The sequence below is a fragment of the Crotalus tigris genome, unplaced genomic scaffold, assembly GCF_016545835.1.
Source record: "Crotalus tigris isolate CLP2741 ecotype Arizona unplaced genomic scaffold, ASM1654583v1 scf7180000018068.1947079, whole genome shotgun sequence".
Classification (NCBI taxonomy): Eukaryota; Metazoa; Chordata; class Lepidosauria; order Squamata; family Viperidae; genus Crotalus; species Crotalus tigris.
In genome coordinates, this window is record NW_024096805.1 from 963,498 (window position 1) to 983,708 (window position 20,211).

General features: G+C 42.9%; 1 protein-coding gene across 4 annotated transcripts in view; it reads left to right on the forward strand.

Annotated features, from left to right (window-relative positions):
- The window catches only part of ABCC9 (ATP binding cassette subfamily C member 9), a 104,927-nt gene that overhangs the window by 75,875 nt on the left and 8,841 nt on the right, over positions 1-20,211 (forward strand). For all 4 annotated transcript variants that reach the window (XM_039347376.1, XM_039347378.1, XM_039347375.1 and 1 more), the window contains 8 exons: positions 5,965-6,067; positions 9,290-9,391; positions 11,152-11,272; positions 14,134-14,264; positions 15,346-15,424; positions 18,094-18,202; positions 19,427-19,530; positions 20,010-20,143. In XM_039347376.1, the coding sequence (XP_039203310.1) occupies positions 5,965-6,067; positions 9,290-9,391; positions 11,152-11,272; positions 14,134-14,264; positions 15,346-15,424; positions 18,094-18,202; positions 19,427-19,530; positions 20,010-20,143 (883 nt within the window). The remainder of the gene's footprint in view (positions 1-5,964; positions 6,068-9,289; positions 9,392-11,151; positions 11,273-14,133; positions 14,265-15,345; positions 15,425-18,093; positions 18,203-19,426; positions 19,531-20,009; positions 20,144-20,211) is intronic.

Below are 20,211 nucleotides of genomic sequence, written 5' to 3' on the forward strand. Positions count from 1 at the left end.
AAAAGGGCCAAATTTGAAGAGCCCTGATGTAGTGTTTCCTGGCTTATTCTAACACCACATCAAAGCAGACTCAAAAAAGGAGTGTCAAATATGTTTTCTCACTCATTCTTCTGGGAGGGATTATTATGGCACTCATGAGGAGCAGAGGGAATTAAGTCAAAATGGGGATCCAGCAATGGAAGCATCAACTCTCTTGTCAATGCAGTTGACTGCCAGGTCAATGTAAGTGAATAGCAATTGAGCAATGGGAAAAGACCTATAATCAGTTCAATTGTACATGGAACAACCTTCATTTGCTCCTGCGGCACTGAAAACAAAAATCACAACAAAAGAACAAAAGGAGAAAGAACAAAAGCTAGAACAGAGGTGAATTAGGATGTCTAGTTTAATGAAAAGAAGGACTAGGGGGTGACATGATAGCCGTCTTCCAATATTTAAGGGGCAGCCACAAAGAAGAGGGGCTTAATCTATTCTCCAAAGCACCTGAAGGCAGAAGATGGAAAATAATCAAGGAGAGAACCAACCTAGAACTAGGGAGAAAATTCCTGACAGTTAGAACAATAAATCAGTGGAACGACTTGCCTCCAGTATTGGATTTTAAGAAGAGATTGGACAACCATTTGGCTAGATTAGTATGGGGTTTCCTGCCTGAGCAGGGGGTTGGACTAGAGGACCTCCAAGATCTCTTCCAACTCTGTTATTCTGTTGGTTTCATTCCCCTCTCCTCATCTTTGCAGCAGCTAAGACCATTTTTCTCCTCCAGAGTTTTATGAGAATGCTAAGGTTTACTGGCTGAAGACTGGTAATTATTTCCCTTTGTTCTGAGTTCATTAAGTGCCCATCCAAAAGACATGCATTCCCACCACAAGGTAACCTCTGAACAGCTCAGCCCTCTTCGAAGTGACCTTCTTATTCGTCATTTGGACAGGATGAAAAGTGCACAGTAATAATAAGCAGAAGAGCACAATGAAGATGAGATGATGCAGGTTGAGTGTGTCAGAGTTTCCATAGAGGGAGAGGGGGTAGAAAGGAGGGGGGGGGGAAACGTGCAACTGTCAGAGAGGCCAGAGACACTGTAGTTATTATCACGCTATTGGAATAATACATTCGAGTCTTGCATGGTGTGTGGGAAGGCATTTTTATGCCACAATGTATTGCCTGTGCAGGTATTTGCACATTGGCATCCTCTGGTGACAAACAAGTTGAGTTCACACAATACCCTAGACCAGTGGTTCTCAACCTTTTTAATGCCACGACCCCCAACCGGTCGTAAGTCGAGGACTACCCAACCGGTTGTAAGTCGAGGACTACCCAACCGGTTGTAAGTCGAGGACTTTCCCTGCCCGGGAGTGCCGCGCATGCGTAGTGCTGCCCCCTGCGCTGGCTGAGGCGTAGCTGGCAATTGGCAGAGACGGCGCAGGCCGACCACCGGCTGGGCCACCAGCTGGCCCAACCCAAAGGAGGTAAGGCACCCGCCGGGCCCCACGTGCGCCAGCAACCCTCCCTGCACCCGCCGGCCTCCCACCTCCCACCCCTGGCCCTCTTTAACTTACATTTTTAGTAGTTGCTTAGCAGGGAGGGGTGGAAACTTCCAGATAGCTCGCCTTCGCTGCAGACAACTTGCAGCACCGTTTGCAGAATGGGACTTTTGGCGGGCTCAGCAGGGCAGAGACAGCTTTGACAATTCCTATTGGCTTTTGAAAGTCAATAGAATTAGACTCTATTCAAGAGAAAGGGAATAGCACATCTAAGGAAAAGGGGAAAAAATGGCGGACTGCGTTGTTTGGTGACCCCCGTGAAATGGTCGTTCGACCCCAAATGGGATCCCGACCCACAGGTTGAGAACCGTTGCCCTAGACAACGTAAAAATGGAAGTAGAATTCATGAGTTCTGAATTTTGTTGGAATGTAGCTTATGGCTTATTTATATAGGTTGGGCGAGGCCATCACAACAAACTATAATAAGATCTCTCTGTTTGGGCGTTCAAGGTTATGTGAACACAGGCACTCACTTCCATCAACCAGGATTCAGAATTAAGCCTTATGTGTGAACTCCAGCCATATAGTAATACAGATCTATTAATCTAATAGGCAAAGTCAGCTAGAGGCACCAGGCTGCTAAAATTTGGTGTCTTTCAAATCTACCCAAATGAGTTTGAATGAGTTAGAGAGTCAGTATAATTGTTTCTGTTTTGGGGCTGGAGGGGGGGAGAGTAGTCTGGTGGATTTGCAAAGCTGAATGAAAATTCACCCACATGGAGAACAAGAAAAGATTGTGACTTCTGAGCTGATAATATCATTTGTACAATTATAGATGAAAATACTTCCCTACACAGCTGGGCTTCTGTTTCCTTTCCCAGCCTGGAGTCATCCAGATGTGTTAGACCAGGGGTCTTCAAACTTGGCCTTTTATGACTTGTGGACTTCAACTCCCAGAATTCCTCAGCCAGTGTGCCTGGCTGAGGAATTCTGGGAGTTGAAGTCCATACGTCATAAAAGGGCCAAGTTTGAAGACCCCTGTGTTAGACCAACTCCAGAAATCTCTCAGAATTTAAATCTAAGACATTTAAAGGGCACCAGTTTGGGAAAGGGTAAACTGGGAAAGCACCATTAGACAGAAGCATCTTCTTAACTACCTCAAAAGGTGGAATTAATACTCAAGTGCGAGACCATGAAGAAGTTCCAAGTCCGTAAGCTTGACAATGAAATTGAAAAAACATCCTGGGAGAAAAACTCTCCATGCTGTTGACAAGAAAACCACATGGACATGTTCATGAAATCATCAGACATCAATCTTGGCTCAAAGGAGACATTTGAATTAAGCAGAATGTGAATGATCAATTCCAATTAGACAGTGGTTATCTTCATGCAACATCATTAGCCAAATAACAGAATAACAGAATTGGAAGGGACCTTAAAGGTCTCCTAGTCCAACCCCTTGCTCAAGCAGGAACTCCTATAGCTTTTCAGACAAATGGTTGTCCAATCTCTTCTTAAAAACTTCTTCTTTGTATCAGCCCTTTAGATATTGGACCACTGCTGTCTTGTCACATCTAGTCTTTATTTTCATTAAACTAGGCATACCCAATTCCTGCAACTGTTCTTCATATGTTTTAGCCTCCAGCCCCCTCATCATCTTTGTTGCTCTTCTCTGCACTCTAAAGTGGCTAGAGCAGTGGTTCTCAACCTGTGGGTCGGGACCCCATTTGGGGTCGAACGACCATTTCACGGAGGTCACCAAACAAGGCTGTACGCCATTTTTTTCCCCTTTTCTTTGGCCATGCCCCTGGCACCCAGTGATGTATAAGTGGTTGGGGGTCACCACAACATGGGGAACTGTATTATGGGGTCGCGGCATTAGAAAGGTTGAGAACCACTGGGCTAGAGTTAGACCTTGTGACTGATTCACACAACATGCTAAAGTTGGCTAATTTTACCGATACAGGAGAATATTTGTAACTCAGAGTTGAACTGTGGAATCTTAGGTGCTCTCCAAATTTGGCTGTTTTCTTGCAGATATTTCATTATCCAAACTAGGTAATATTTATTGATGATGTTACCTAGTCTGATAATGAAATGTCTGCAAGAAAAGAACCAAGCTCAGAGAACACCAAAGATCCTACTGCTGGCTAACTTTTTTTTAAACCTTGATTTGTATTTTCTTGTTTAGCATATGGTACAAACTGAGCCTATTAGTTGCTTGATGATTCAAAGTATTGTGCAAATCCAGGAAATGGATTAATTCAGTAACCAGGTTAAATATATTGGGCACATCTACCTAGTATGCTAGGCAGAAGAAAAACAATTCCCAGTGTGTCTGTAGATGAGGAATTATGCTAAATGGGGTTCTTTCTCTACTTTCTCAACCCATGTTAGGGCAGAAGCAACGACCGTGATGGGTTGAACCAAGAATTAGCAGCACTGTTGAATTATTTTAATTTAAAAATGAAAAAAATAAAGATCAACATTGTGAGATAGTGAGGTTCGGGTTTTCCTTTGTGAAAATTAGAATATACTATGAGATCACATGGGAAAATCCTGATATCTTGCAAGAGTTCACATGAATATGCAACATTTCCCCCAAACACAGTGCAACCCTTCAGAATGTCATGCAAGCATGTCATGAGATGCTTGATGAAGTTGTGAGATTTGGGACATTTTTTTTAATGAGGACATCTCTAGGTCTGTGCATGAGATCATTGATGGGGTCCATCAAGTCTAAACTTTCATGAACCTGTATTGGAATGTTGTACTATATTTGTTAGAGTTTAATGTGTTCTGGTAATCCCAACCATGAGGAATGTCAACGAGTAAGGGTTCCATGTGAGTGTGCCTGGGAAAAAAGCCAGAAGGAAGTGATCTCAGATTAGCAACCTCTAGACTTAGACAAAGACCAGGCGGAGTGATAAAGAGGGGCTCAGGATAAATCCTTAATTCTCTGTCTATATCCTACTGCCCCCTTCTGGTCTGTAGTCATAAGGTGCCGAAGAGTCAATGTCTTCAATAATACAGTATTATTAAAACTCCCTATAAGGGTCAGGTAGACAATCAGATACAAGATAATATCTTTCCAGAGCAAGGCTATAAATAATGTAGTATTTCAGATACTGCTGGATTATAGCAAGTTTAATCATTGTTGACCACTGATCCTGCTGGCTAATGTTGATAGGAGTGGAGTCCAGTCACAACTGTAGAGCAAAGGCTCCAAGCCCAGCTGTGGCATTGGCTCTTTTTCACTAATTCTGGATAAATTTATCAGCTGGGAAATTCTAGAATAGAATAGAATAGAATAGAATAGAATAGAATAGAATAGAATTACAGGATAGAATAGAATAGAATAGAATAGAATAGAATAGAATAGAATAGATGCAATGGAGAGGAATAGAATAGAGTAGAGTAGAGTAGAGTAGAGTAGAGTAGAGTAGAGTAGAGTAGAATAGATGCAATGGAGAAGAATAGAATAGAATAGAATAGAATAGAATAGAATAGAATAGAATAGAATAGAATAGAATAGAATAGATGCAATGGAGAAGAATAGAATAGAATAGAATAGAATAGAATAGAATAGAATAGAATAGAATAGAATAGAATAGAATAGATGCAATGGAGAAGAATAGAATAGAATAGAATAGAATAGAATAGAATAGAATAGAATAGAATAGAATAGAATAGAATAGAATAGAATAGAATAGAATAGAATAGATGCAATGGAGAAAAATAGAATAGAATAGAATAGAATAGAATAGAATAGAATAGAATAGAATAGAATAGAATAGAATAGAATAGAATAGAATTAGAATAGAACTTTGGAGGTCTTCTAGTCTAGCCCCTTGCTCAAGCAGGAGAACCTATACATTTCAGACAAATGACTAAGGACCAACTTAGAACTAAGGAGAAATTTCCTGACAGTTAGAACAATTAATCAATGCAACAACTTGCCTCTGGAAATTGTGGGTGCTCCATCACTGGAGGCTTTGAAAAAGAGATTGGACCAATATTTGTCTGAAATGGTATAAGGTCTTCTGCTTGAGCAGGGGGTTGGACTAGAAGACCTCCAAGATCCCTTCCAACTCTGTTATTCTGTTATCTTTGATCTGATTGGAAATTGAATTATGGAGGATGAGAAGAAGCAATAGAGCAGGGCTAAGGAATTCTGGGAGTTGAAGTCCACAAGTCTTAAAGTTGCCAAGGTTGAGAACCCCTGCAATAGAGGATAATCAATGGGGAGACATAAGCAAAAAAAAACAAAACAAAACCCAATAACCTCTGCACAGCATCACTGCTTGCTTCCTAAAAACTCTTGGCAACTTCTTATATACAGCATTTGTTCAAATTTAGTTTTTGGTAACTCTGCAACAGCTCCGTTCCCTTCCCTGGAATTCTGCCATCCTTTCTGCCTATTGCAGAGGAATGGCATCAGACGATTGAGTCATATAACATCAGGATGGTTTTTTCCCCCTTGCAGGCACGAGCCCAGATTTAAACAGCAAATGCTGGAACTGACGGACACCAACAACATTGCATATTTATTCCTCTCTGCTGCCAACAGATGGCTGGAGGTTAGGACGGTATGTATAACTTCATCACTGTCATAATCTGGAAATCTTTGAATCCAACAATTGCTTCATTGGATACAGCAGATCAGGTGAAGATTTCTCATTGGGCTATATCTGGCAAAAAAAAAAAAAGCAAACAAACCAGAAACACCTAAAATAGATTAATGTAGTTTCTGTGAAGGGTTTCCTACCCCCTTTCCTTTGTGGAGAAAATGAAGTCCTGTTATAGCAGTGGTGGCGAACCTATGGCACGGGTGTCAGAGGCGGCACTCAGAGCCCTCTCTGTGGGCACATGCGCCGTCGCCCCAGTCCTAGGCTTTCAGCTGGGCTTTATAAAACCTTTTCGCTTTAGGTCTCTGCCGCCATGTGCAAAAAAAAAAAAAAGATTCAATTAGTAAATTTCAACTTCTCGCGGGAAAAAAAAGATCTTGCAAAGTTGGAATTGATTGATTGAACTTTTTAGCCCCACCCAGTCTGCCGTTACCACTGCAGCCACGCCCAGCCAATGGGCCACGTCCAACCAATTGGCCACACCCACACGGCACTTGACAATGCATAAGTGGGTTTTGGGTTGCAGCTTGGGCACTCAGTCTCTAAAAGGTTCGCCATCACTGTGTTATAGGACTGAGATGCAGAGGAGATGCTGAGTAGATCTCTTAATCCTTTTTCCTAAACTGTCAAATCACAGAGATTATATCATTTGTCTTAAGCCACCTGTCCACTTGGCCCCTATAGTAGTTCTTGACTTATAACAGTTCATTCAGAAGTTATCAAGAAGAGAAGCAACCTAGAACTAAGGAGAAATTTCCTAACACTTAGAACAATTAACCAATGGAACAACCTGCCTCCAGAAGCGGTGAATGCTCCAACACTGGAAGTTTTTAAGAAGAGACTGGACAGCCATTTGTCCGAAATGGAGTAGGGTTTCCTGCCTGAGCAGGGGGTTGGACTAGATGACCTCCAAGGTCCCTTCCAACTATTATTATTATTATTAGTAGTAGTAGTAGTATTACAATGGTACTGAAAAATGTAACCATTTTTCCCACTTATGACCAGTGCAACATCCCCGTGGTCATGTGATCAAAATTTAGATGCTTGGCAACTGACTCATATTTATGACGGTTTCAGTGTCCCAGGGTCATGTGATCACCTTTTGCAACCTTTTGACAATCAAAAATCAATTGGGGGGGGAGCCAGATTCACTTAACAACCATGTTACTAATTTAACAGCTGCAGTGATTCACTTAACAAATTGGCAAGAAAGGTCGTAAAAGGGGGCAAAATTCACTTAACAAATGTCTCAGCAACAGAAATGTTGGGCTCAGTAGTGACTGAAGGTCAAGGATTACCTGTATTTCCTTGTCCCTGGACATCCTTATAGGATCACCAGCTTTAAGCATCAGTTATATTTCTGGAATATAAGGCATATAGTTAATTTTGCAGAAATGAGAAAATCTGGAAATTTATTCCTTATGAACGTAGGGACTTCACTTGTCCGATTGTGTTCGATTCTGAATTAAGCCATTTTTTTTATTTGTTTGATAGACCATCATCCTGGAAGAAACCGCATAAGTTTCTTTGCACATTTGGGGCCCATACATTCCATTGTAAATTTCCCAAATAAAACTATAATTGGAGCTATTTCATTTGCTTGGTTTCAGAATGTTAGGTTGTTCTGAGATTGAGACATGGCTTTACAGTAAAATGATAACATATTGCTAGATTAGAGGGTGCTCCATAACTGGAGGTTTTTAGGAAGAGATTGGACAACCGTTTGTCTGAAATGGCATAGGGTCTCCAGCTTGAGCGGGGGGGGGGGAGGTGGACTAGAAGACCGCCAAGATTCCTTCCAACTCTGTTATTCTGGCAAATTCTCACTACCTACTTCTGCTGGACCCTAGAATGAATTTGCTTCAATGAATAGACAATGTTTTCAGTGGAATCCCTCTGACTGTTGATGGCCCAAGGTTCTTCTCTTGAAGACTGGTTCACAGGACTTACTTCCTGTTTCAAATTAATGATTACAAATACCTTCCATATTTGTTTATAATATCTGAAGAAATGCTTCCACATGTTTCTTTGTGGCCCAGTTTATATGCCCTAAGCATATTATTATTTGGAATAATCTTTGTGTATAAAACAATATGCACACTAGGACTGTATCAGTTGATCTCCACTTCCCCGTGGTGGTTTGCCAGGCCACGTTGTCTGAAAACTACATGATTGAGGTTCAACATCTGTTACTGTGGTCATGGTAGTTCCCAATCTAAAATCTTCCTGGGGTACCCATGGGGCCAGTTCAACATGGAGAATTGAAACAATGGAATGATCCTCAAACAATTGCTTCTCAGCATTAAGAAGGTCTATAATGGCTCTCTTCAATCAAGGTCCTTCCAGATGTTTTGATTACAACTCCCATTGAAGGATTATGGACAGGAAAAGGCCGCGGTGTAAAAACTCTCCAATCTGAAGATCTACCAGAGGAAGGTCATAGATCAAGCTTATATTTTACAGGGAGGAAATCCTATATGGTCCAAACGTTATGTAGAAACTGACAGAGAAGCAACTATGGATCCCCTTAAGGCGGGGGTAGGCAACCTTGGCTCTTTTATGACTCGTGGACTTCAACTCCCAGAATTCCTGAGCCAGCATGGCTCAGCTCAGCTTGGAAACCTCTCCCTTTTCCCCTTTAGGAATTGCCGTGAGCCTTAAGTCTACTGAGCACACAATTTTTCCCCCCGACCCTCAACCTTTTTAATAAATGGTCGTTCGCCTTCAAGGACTAAAAGCAAAAGACTTTACTCCTGTTGGTTGGGTCCCTGAATTGATCATGGACAATTCCTATTGGCTTTTGAAAGCCAATAGAATTAGACTCTATTCAAGAGAGTCTATTCTATTGGCTTTCAAAAGCCAATAGAATAAAAGGGAATAGCACAGCTAAGGAAAAGGGGGGAAAAATGGCGCGCTGCGTTGTTTGGTGACCCCCGTGAAATGGTCGTTCGACCCCAAATGGGGTCCCGACCCACAGGTTGAGAACGCCTGCCTTAAGGGAACGGAAGCACCCTTGTGTTTGCTATTGCTTTTTCCTTTTCATAGCATTCCATTCAGAACAAGGCCAGCCTGTGGCCTAGCAATGCAAAGAAAAATATCCACAGGATTGATAGGGCTTTTAATATTGGCTCAGCTTAGTTTTGCAGTAGAAATAGTTCTCTTGCTTTCTCTGCTTCCTTTCAGGATTATGTGGGTGCTTTCATCGTCCTCACTGCAGCTGTGGCCTCCATCTCTGAAAAGTCCACTTCTGGCCTCGTAGGACTTGGTCTTCTCTATGCACTGACAGTACGTATGGAGGGGAAAAGGAATTTCCTGGGTATTTTATTCAAGGAAGGCCCATTGTGTGACCAGCATAAGAGCCCTGCAAGATTCAGTATCATTTAGTTCTGACACAGCAGAGTTATTTTCTTTGCAACCAATTCCTTGGGGTCACAGCCCCCGTGAGAAGCCCTCTGGATATGCAGCTGCTTCTCAAGATTCCCAAAACTGACAGGAACAATCTTGCAGTCCTGGATTCCACCCAGGGCTGAAAGAGTTCAGAACAACTTGGAGCAGCTTCAAGTCCTTTGAGCCAACTGAAAAAAATGAGGAGGATGATAATAATAATAATAATAAAGTCACTGAAATTCCCATGCCCTCCATGCTCCCAAGGAAAGGAAGAGAAAAATGCATGCAGGGACTAGAGTAGACTAATGATTGATCACCGGGGTTCAACTTTCCCAAATTCACAGCTTAACTGTCAATTTCCTTTCACGCGAGGTAATAGTACCACTTTTTAAAACTCTAGTAAGACCACACCTGGAATACTGCAGCCAAGTTTGGTCACCATATCACAAAAAAGATGTTGAGGGTTTGGAAAAAATTCAGAGATGAGCAACTAAGATTCTGTTCTGTTCTGTTCTGTTCTGTTCTGTTCTGTTCTGTTCTATTCTATTCTATTCTATTCTATACTATTCTATTCTATTCTATTCCTTTTTCCTTTCCTTTTTTCCTTTCCTCTCCTCTCCTCTCCTCCCCTTTCCCTTATCCCTTTCTTCCCTTCTTCTTTGTTTCCTCCCCTCCCCTTTTTCTTTCTTCTCTCTTTTTTCTCCCCTCCATCCCCTCTCCCCTTCTTCTCTTTCTTCTCTCCTTTTCTTTCTTTTATTCTCTCCCTCCCCTCGCCCCTTCCTCTCCCCTCCCCTTGCCCCTTCCACTCCTGTCCTCTCCTGTCCCTTCTCATTCCCTTCTCTTTTCATCCCTTTTTCTTTCTTTCCACCCTTCTTCTCTTCCTTTACTAGAATGCACTGTAGATGGTCAAACAACATTCTAAAACCTTGGAGATAGTTCTTCTCAACATACAATGAGCACCCTACACCAGACATGTCAAACACAAGGCCAGGGGGCCGGATGCGGCCCGCGAAGTGATTTCATGTGGCCCGCGAAGCCATCCTGGAAACAGTGAGGGAACGGCCCCCACTGCCTTGGCCCTGGCCCAGGCCGTCCGGGAGCCAATGTACAATTTTGTGGTGGCCATCTATGCTGAAACGCATTCAGTCTTAGCTCCACAAGTCCGTCCGGAAACAGCGAGGAACCAGCCCCTGCCGTATTGGCCCCACCCCCTGGGTGCATGCTGGAGAGGTGTCACCCTTTGTGAGGAATGAAGAAATGGACCATGCCTTGGCGCTTGCCCCGGTCCCACCCCCTTCGGCCAGAGACCCTCAGATCTGTCCCACTCCTGCCCAGGCCCCCACACGCACCCTTGATGCGAACGATGTAGAGTTGGCCATGCCCACCCAGTAGGCCACACACCCACTCCATCTATGCCCACCCAGTAGGCCGCACCCACCCTGGCCACACCAACCCAGCCCCCCAAAGGCAACCGCAATGCTGATGCGGCCCTCAGTGAAATTGAGTTTGACATCCCTGCCCTACACCTTCTCCAAAGGAATAGTATCTTGACGGATAAAAGCTTTATTCACATTGTTCCAACCATATCAAGATTCTGTCCCTTCCCAAATGCCATCTTTTCATATTTTTTTTGCCCCTCTTTCCTTTTTACTTTATAGATCACCAACTATCTGAACTGGGTCGTGCGAAATCTGGCTGATATGGAAGTGCAAATGGGGGCCGTGAAGAAAGTGAACAGCTTTCTCAACATGGAGTCCGAGAATTACGAAGGCACCATAGGTATATGGCATTACTGATGTTGTTTTAACGGGCAAAACCCGGTAGAGTCTGCCAACCAAATATTTGAAATCCATCTGAATAGCTGGAATTGATGGGCACCCAAATATCAGAGGTCCCTTGGAGACTCTCCCTCTATGGCAGAGTCTATACCAGTGTTTCTCAACCGTGACAATTTTAAGGCACGTGGACTTCAACTCCCAGAATTCCACAGCCAGCAATGCTGGCTGTGGAATTCTGGGAGATGAAGTCCACATGCCTTAAAATTGTCAAGGTTGAGAAACACTGGTCTATACTGAAACGTATCACTTCTATTTAGAGGCAGCAAGTCAACGATGACTTGGTGACATGAGAGCCGTCTTCCAATATTTGAGGGGCTGCCACAAAGAAGAGGGGGGTCAACCAAAGGTGCTCCAAAGCATCTGAAGGCAGAACAAGAAGTAATGGATGGAAACTAATTGTCAGAGAATTGCGCAGCAAGTGTCCAAATGAACTCAGAGACGAACTTGTAGTTTTACATAAATAAATATGTGTAACATTTATATTTACACCCGACAAAATAGTCAGGTACATAGGAACATTGTGAGGTAAAACGTAACCAGCACACCGAGCACATAGAAGAAAAAGGCGGGAAAAAAGGGGAAACTCCCCCTTTATACTCACAGCAACCAATCAGAACACAGATTGTCTCAGGCGTGAGTCAGCACTCTCCAACCAATCAACAACAACTGTGTGTTCTGGCCCATTGAACAATTTTACTATTCCATCTACTAAATTTAATATCCTAACACTAATCAAGGAGAGAACCAACCTAGAACTAAGGAGAAATCTTCTGACAGTTCTAACAATTAATCACAACAAGAAGTTGTGAATGCTCCATCACTGGAGGTTTTCAAGAAGAGGCTGGACAGTCATTCATCTGGAATGGTAGACGGTCTCCTGCTTGAGCAGGGGGTTGGACTAGAAGACCTCCAAGGTCCCTTCCAGTTCTGTTACTCTGTTATTCTATCTGTTATTCTATGTAATGCAGATGGTCTCTCCTGGTCAGGAATGATGGATCATTTCGAAGTTTCCAGCCCAACATAGCAAATATATCGTGGCTTGCCTCGTTAAGAGACCACATGTCTCCATATGTTTCCAGCTGTCCAGTAAGGTCAGCTAGAATGGGGCACGTTCCAGATCCTGTGGATTAAGCAATGTCATATTGTGGGATTCAGGAACTATGTCTCCTTTGTGATTGCTCCTGGCCAATAGAATGGCATCTCCTTGGACTTTCAGACTTGTGGATTTCAACTCCCAGAATTCCCCAGCCAACTATGCTGGCTGGGGAATTCTGGGAGCTGAAGTCTGCAAGTCTTAATGTTGCCAAGTTGGAGAGCCTGCTCTTGCAGATCCATATTGTTCCCACCGTACTGATTCTTCGTAAATTGTTAAATACCCGGTTGTTCTCCTAGTCTTGGGTTGGGATGTTTTCTTTTCAATTCTTTTCAAATTGTGAGCTGCCGAAAGTCATTGTGGAATCAGGCAGCCTCAACAATATTAAAGAGCAATTATAATCTAATTATAATATAATCCCTTTTTTTTGGGCTGGAAAAGAACCAGTTCATTTGTCTTCATTTGCCAGCTACTGAATATGACCTCGGTCAGCCATGAAGTGGACTGAGGTCAGACCTGAGTCATGCTACAAGTTTAAAAAGCAGCCTGATTTGTTTACTTTGCGTTAACACTGTTGCAAGTAACCTGCCTTGGGTTTTGACCTCAAAGTAAGCCAATTTGTGGAAAGTAAATAAATCTCACATGGCTACTACTCTTGGTATTAGCAAAACAAAGTTGACTCTTCATGACAAATGGCCATCTTCTAACACAGCTTGTCTGTGGAAGATGCTGTCACTCCAGATGTTGCTCTGTTTGGTCCATGTTCTTCATAACTGGTGTAAAGCAGCAAAATCACTTTATCTGGGGAGGCAGCTTGGCTGAATCAAGAGGTTCTTATTAACGTTGTGTCATGTTGTCTACTTTTCATATGAATTTCTTATTATGGATACCTATTTACATATTCATTTGTGTCCCATCTTTATTATATTTAAAAATAACTCAAGTTGATGAACATATCCAACATACCTTCCTCCTACTACTTTCTCCGCAAAAACAGCCCTGTAAGATGGCTTGGGCTGAGAGAGGATGACTGGCCCAAAGTCACCCCGCTGGTTTTCAGGGCTAAGGTGGGACTAGAACTCAGAGCCTTCTGCTGATTGGCCCAAAGTCACCCAGCTGGTTTTCAGGGCTAAGCTGGGACTAGAACTCAGAGTCTTCTGCTGATTGGCCCAAAGTCACCCAGCTGGTTTTCAGGGCTAAGCTGGGACTAGAACTCAGAGTCTTCTGGTGATTGGCCCAAAGTCACCCAGCTGGTTTTCAGGACTAAGGTGGGACTTGAACTCAGAGTCTTCTGCTGATTGGCCCAAAGTCACCCCGCTGGTTTTCAGGGCTAAGGTGGGACTAGAACTCAGAGTCTTCTGCTGATTGGCCCAAAGTCACCCAGCTGGTTTTCAGGGCTAAGGAGGGACTTGAATGCACAATCTCCTGCTTTCCAGCCTGGTACTTTAACCACTAGGCCAAACTGCCTCTCCCATCAGAGCATAAGAAAATGTTCTCTTGCATAGTAATTGTATTTATTCATTTAAACCTATATGTCACCCAACTCCAGGTGACGTTAGGTAGCTTACAACCAATGGAACATCCATCTGAAATGCTCAAACCTTAAAACAATAATAAACAGTAACGTTAAATTGAGTTTTGAAATGGACACGGATGGGAAAGAATTGATTGCACCAATCAGGATCCTTCTGCTTTGATCTTTCCCTCAGATACTTCTCAAGTGCCCAAAGACTGGCCGCAAGAAGGCGAAATCAAGATCGAAAACCTGTGCGTCCGCTATGAGAATAACCTGAAGCCGGTTCTCAAGCACATTAAAGCGTACATCAAACCAGGACAAAAGGTTCCGCAATCTTACAATCATTTTACGCTTTTTCACAGGCTTTCTGGCAAAAAAAAAAAAAAGGGAATGAAGGATCCATTGCTGAACATGATTTGGTATCAAAAAGAAGCTCTTGCTCGCAGAAACTTTAGCATCGGTGGACTAGTATTTATCCATAGCTAGATTCATGAGAGGTAGTCCTCAAGTTACAACCATTCATTTAACGACTCCTTTTTAAGTGGAAAAAAGTGGCTTACGACCTGTCCCTGCACTTACAATTGTCTCAGCAGCCCCATGGTCACATGACCAAAATTTGAGTGTTTGGCGATCATTGTGTATCTATGATGGTTGCAGCATCCTGGGGTCATGTGATCAGCCAGTTTCCAGCAAGCAAAGTCAGTGGGGAAAGCTAGATTTGCTTAACGACTGCAATTAAGAGCCGTGGTGGCACAGTGGTTAGAAGTATTGCAGGCTGATTCTGCTGACTCTGTCGCTGCCAGCAGTTCGATCCTGACTGGCTCAAGGTTGACTCAGCCTTCCATCCTCTCAAGGTCAGTAAAATGAGGACCCAGATTGTTGGGGGCAATAGGCTGACTCTGTAAACCGCTTAGAGCAGGGGTAAGCAACCTTGGCTCTTTTGTGAGTTGTGGACTTCAATTCCCAGAATTCCTGAGCCAGTCAGGCTGAGAGGAAAGGGAGAGGTTTCCAAGCTGAGCCATGCTGGCTCAGGAATTCTGGGAGTTGAAGTCCACGAGTCATAAAAGAGCCAAGGTTGCCTACCCCTGGCTTAGAGAGAACTGTAAAGCACTATGTAAGCGATATATAAATCTAAGCGCTATTGCTATTAATAGCCACGGCAAAACCAGGTTGTAAAATTGGGCATGATTTTGGACCTAATTGTGGTTGTAAATCAAGGACTACCTTTATCTCTATTTGCAAAGAGACAGAGAGAAATGAAATAAGGGGAGTCTTAATATTTGTTTTAAGTTACCTCATATTGAGGGGAAGGTATCTTCTTTTTAATTATCATTAAGCAATTACGACTTATCATTACCACACAAAGTGCTACGTATAAAAAGCCACAATAAATTTCATCTTTCAGGTTGGGATTTGCGGTCGCACCGGCAGTGGGAAATCTTCCCTTTCGTTGGCTTTTTTCAGAATGGTAGACATATTTGATGGTAAGTACTCTGAATCCAGTCTAGGACAACTGGACACAGCCAACTCAGCACAGCCAACTTGTCATGGCCAGCTCATCGTGGGACAAGAGTTACATGAATATCGAAGAAAAGGTGGAACAGAATCGTTAAAGGAAGGATGCAAAAGGAAGGACAAAAACTAAAATATTTTTTTAATTGTTTTCAATAATTAAATAAAATCGTGAAGCTGAAATTCTTAAAACAAAATGTGAATGACAAAATATATATTTTTAATTATTTTAAATACTTAACATTGAATTTTTGAATTGTCCCACAGGGAGTGTTGTGCTGCTGTAAGTTGGTCATGCTGAGCTGGCTGCCCCAATCAGTTGCACTTCGGGAGATGCACAACGTCTGGGATTTGAACTGCTCTCATTTCAAAATATCTCGTTTGGAGTTCATAATGAGTTATCTTAAGTACTAAGTGTTCCAATCTTGAGATAGAGGGTTTTTTTGTGTGACCTAAAATCATTTCTAAAATGCTTGAAACAGCCCTCATTATATTTGGGATTTCTGCTCCGTGCACCTCTCGTTGTGATCTAGAATCAGGTTGCGCAGATTGTGTGAAGTTTTATCTCCTTCCTCTCTGCTATTTTGTGACTGGACTGGCAAACAAACCAGTACCCATCCCTTCCTTTGGGGCTCACATCCAGAGGCTCACCCCAAGGAGCTGGTGAACTTCCTGCTTTTTCTAGCTACAGATTCCCTGGGATGGTGTTTCTCAATCCCTTGAAGATGGGTGGACTTCAACTTCCAGAATTCCTCAGGAATTCTGGGAGTTGAAGTCCACTCATCTTCAATTGATCAAGGTTGAGAATCACTGCCTTGGGAAATATAATCTCCTTACCCATGATTCTCTGCTCCCCCCCCCCTTATATGTTCATCTACACCAGTGGTTCTCAGCCTGTGGGTCGGGACCCCATTTGGGGTCGAACGACCATTTCACGGAGGTCGCCAAACAACGCAGTCCGCCATTTTTTCCCTCTTTTCCTTAGCTGTGCTACTATTCTAAAGCCAATAGAATAGACTCTCTTGAATAGAGTCTAATTCTATTGGCTTTCAAAAGCTAATAGGAATTGTCCAGGCTGTCTCTGCCCTGCTGAGCCCGCCAAAAGTCCCATTCTGCAAACTGTGCTGCACCAGTTGAGTAGTCCTCGACTTACGACCTGTTGGGAGTCGTGGCATTAAAAAGGTTGAGAACCACTGATCTACACTATTGCTGATCGTTTGTAGCCTGCAGATACAGCCATGCATGGCCCATCACCAAAGAGGAAGGCATAAAACAGACAAGAAACCAAAGGATGGAAATCTTATTGCCTGGCTGGTTTAGCTCAGCTGCATTAACCGCTGCTCTTTCTCTTCTCTCACAGTTCAACACGTCATAAATTATCCCTTTAGTAGCTCGTTAATCATGCACTATGCTCTCAAATTTTTGCCTTTAGAGGAAGAGAGAAAGGCAAAAGGGGAGACACAGACAAAACCAGAGGAGATGTGGGTCATTTTTATTTCTAATTCTCAGCTGGATCAGCCCAGTTCTCTCTTTTTTTGTGTTTAGGAAGAATTTAGACTGGGAGGCTTATGAATGTCTTCTGTGACTTTTCTGCCTCTTGACATGCGTCCCAATTTTTTTTCTCTTTGAGCCTCCCAAAAGCCAGAGAACCATAGAAAGCAAACACGGTTTATACAGCTGAGCTCCACTCAAGCTTTGTGAAGGGATATTCAGTGGTAATTCTAAAGGAGATGGTTCTAATTGCTGTGTTAGTGGCCACTAAGGGCTATCATTCCTTAATTTCTTGCACTTTATGGCTTGGCTGAGTTATACGAGAAAACACTAAAAGACAAAAATAGAGGGAGAGACAGAGGAAAAACCAAAAAATTACCCAGATCTTGTCATGAGCAGTAAAAGCTATTTTTGCCATCTCTTCATAATCCATATAGTAGATCACATTTCTTGGTCACATTTTTTCCTTCCTTCTTTCTTTCTTTCTTTCCTTCCTTCCTTCCTTCCTTCCTTCCTTCCTTCCTTCCTTCCTCCCTCCCTCCCTCCCTTTCTTCCTCCCTTCCTTTGATCTTCTTTCCTTCTCTTCTGGCTCCTTCCTTCCTTCTTTTCATCCATCCCTTCCTTCCTTCTCTTCTGTCTCCTTCCTTCCTTCTCTTGTCTCCTTCCTTCCTTTCATCCATCCCTTCCTTCCATCCATCCTTCTCTTGTCTCCTTCCTTCCTTTCATCCATCCCTTCCTTCCATCCATCCCCTTCCTTTCTTCTTTCTGTCTCCTTCCTTCCTTCTTTCTTTCTCTTTCTTTCTTCCTTCTTTCCTTCCTTCCTTCATTCATTCATTTACTGATTGTCAATGAGTGGGGTTCAAATGGACACCATGATATTCTCCACAGTGCTGTAAACTGCAGCTGTAGGGCACAGATTAAGCCATGGCATTTTGGGAAAAATTATTTCCAAAGGATTAAAATATCATGCAATTATTTATTTGCATATTCCCCAATTTCTAGTCGTATGGGGATGTGCTCGTTTCCGACTATCCCCTTGAAATTTCAAGGGATTTCTTCCAGGATCCCAGCCATGTTTCTGGAACGTTCTGTGTGTTCTGCTTGTTTTGCAGCTCATCTCTTTTGTTTTGCTCCCAATGGTTTCAAACAGGGAGGATTATCATCGATGGCATTGACATTGCAAAGCTGCCTCTCGATCTGCTGCGTTCCAGGCTCTCCATAATCCTCCAGGATCCTATCTTGTTCAGTGGCTCGATTCGGTAGGTCAGAAAATTAGCTGTTTTGATGGATCCAGGAATTTGGTAGAGCAGAGATTTCCCCAGATCCGATCCTTGCAATGAATGCATCAGGTCCTTTTCTGTGCATGCTTTTGAATGCTATTGCTTACACCTCCGATTGCTAAAAATGGAAAGCTTACCAGAATATTCTGGCACGGACAGAGCTTGCTCAGTTTTGTGCAACAGTGCCTAGAAATTGTAGCATTCACATGACTCCTCACAGACATTGTCATGATACTAATCCAGTGTTTTCTGTAAATTCAACAGACTTTGTTCGTTTGGGTGTACAATAGGTGGATATTTTTTTTTGGTGGGGTGGGGTTGAGATACTAATTGACTCTAGGAGCACAAAAGTGGACATTTTAATGCAACGCTGCCTTCAGTCTTGACTGCAGTATAATTAATTAGTGATACCAGAGGCTACACTGGACATTTTGAGATCTTAGTGGATGAGGTGAACGATAATAACAGAGTTGGAAGGGATGTTGGAGATCTTCTAGTCCAACCCCCTGCTCAAACATGATGTAATAGAGAAGTTGAATTTGAGGATTTTGGAGCATACAGCAATTAATCAGCAGAATAGCTTACCATCAAAAGTTGTGGGTGTTCCATCACTGGAGATTTTTAAGAAGAGACTGGACAGCCACTTGTCTGGAATAGCATAGAGCAGTGTTTCTCAACCTTGACAATTTTAAGGCATGTGGACTTCAACTCCCAGAATTCCACAGCCAGCACTGGCATAGAGTCTCCTGCTTGAGCAACTATCATAAATATAAGTCAGTTGCCAAGTGTCTGGATTTACATCAGGTGACCACGGGGAGGGTGCAACACTCATAAGGGTGGGAAATGGTCAGAATCATAAGTCACTTTTTAAGTGCCATTGTAAGTTTGAACAGCCGCTAAATGAACTGTAGTAAGTCAAGGGCTATCTGTACACATAATTGATTTGGTTCTTTTATGACTTGTGGACTTCAACTCCCAGAATTTCTGAGCCAGCATTCTGGGAGTTGAAGTCCACGAGTCATAAAAGAGCCAAGGTTGCCTACCCCGGGGCTAGAGGAAAACACATACTAGAGATTAGAACTCAGTGGATCAACAATTGACTGAATCAATGGCTTTATCTAGAAAATTGAGACGTTAATTCAATTTCTAGTTCGCAAGTCAGACCTACTGAGCGATGTGGTTTGGTTTGGTATTTTTGCATAGTTTTAATCTGGATCCAGAGTGCAAATGTACAGATGATACCCTTTGGGAAGCTTTGGAGATTGCTCAGTTGAAGAACATGGTCAAGGCCCTGCCTGGTGGACTAGGTGGGTATATCAGAACAACTTTTAGTGATAATCTAGGCCTGTCGACCTGTTCAAGCGACAAGCACACAGCAACCTTTGGATTGTCCAGTGTTGTCAGGTGCTTAATCTATAGCAAACTTGGTTTATGACCAAGTGGCACCTTTGGAAAGGAATTACAGTCACTCTTGCCTCTCTGATGATTGACAGCACTGGGATGGGATCTTCTTGCCCCATCAACCAACTCCAGCAGTGAACGCCCCCAAACCAACCAGCAAAGCCAAGTTTTTGGCCAAAAGGATAGGAGCAATTCTCACCTCTGGTGGTACAATGTTCCACAGGGCCACAGCACAAAAGGCTCTTCTCCTTGACCCCACTCAACAGAATTCCTCAGCAGATGGGATCTATAGCAGGCCCACTGGTGCTAGGAAGGAAGGCTAGTCCCATTCGGGTGAGACAGCTCTTCAGATAACTTGTTTTGATTCTAACTGTCCCATTCCCAGATGCTGTTGTAACTGAAGGTGGTGAGAACTTCAGCGTTGGCCAGAGACAGCTCTTCTGTCTGGCCCGGGCTTTTGTACGTAAGAGCAGTATCCTCATTATGGATGAGGCCACCGCTTCCATTGATATGGCCACAGTAAGTAGGTGTACTTTCCTGTGGTCCTTGGTTACTCATATTTTCTTTGCAACTGAACTTTTTTTTTT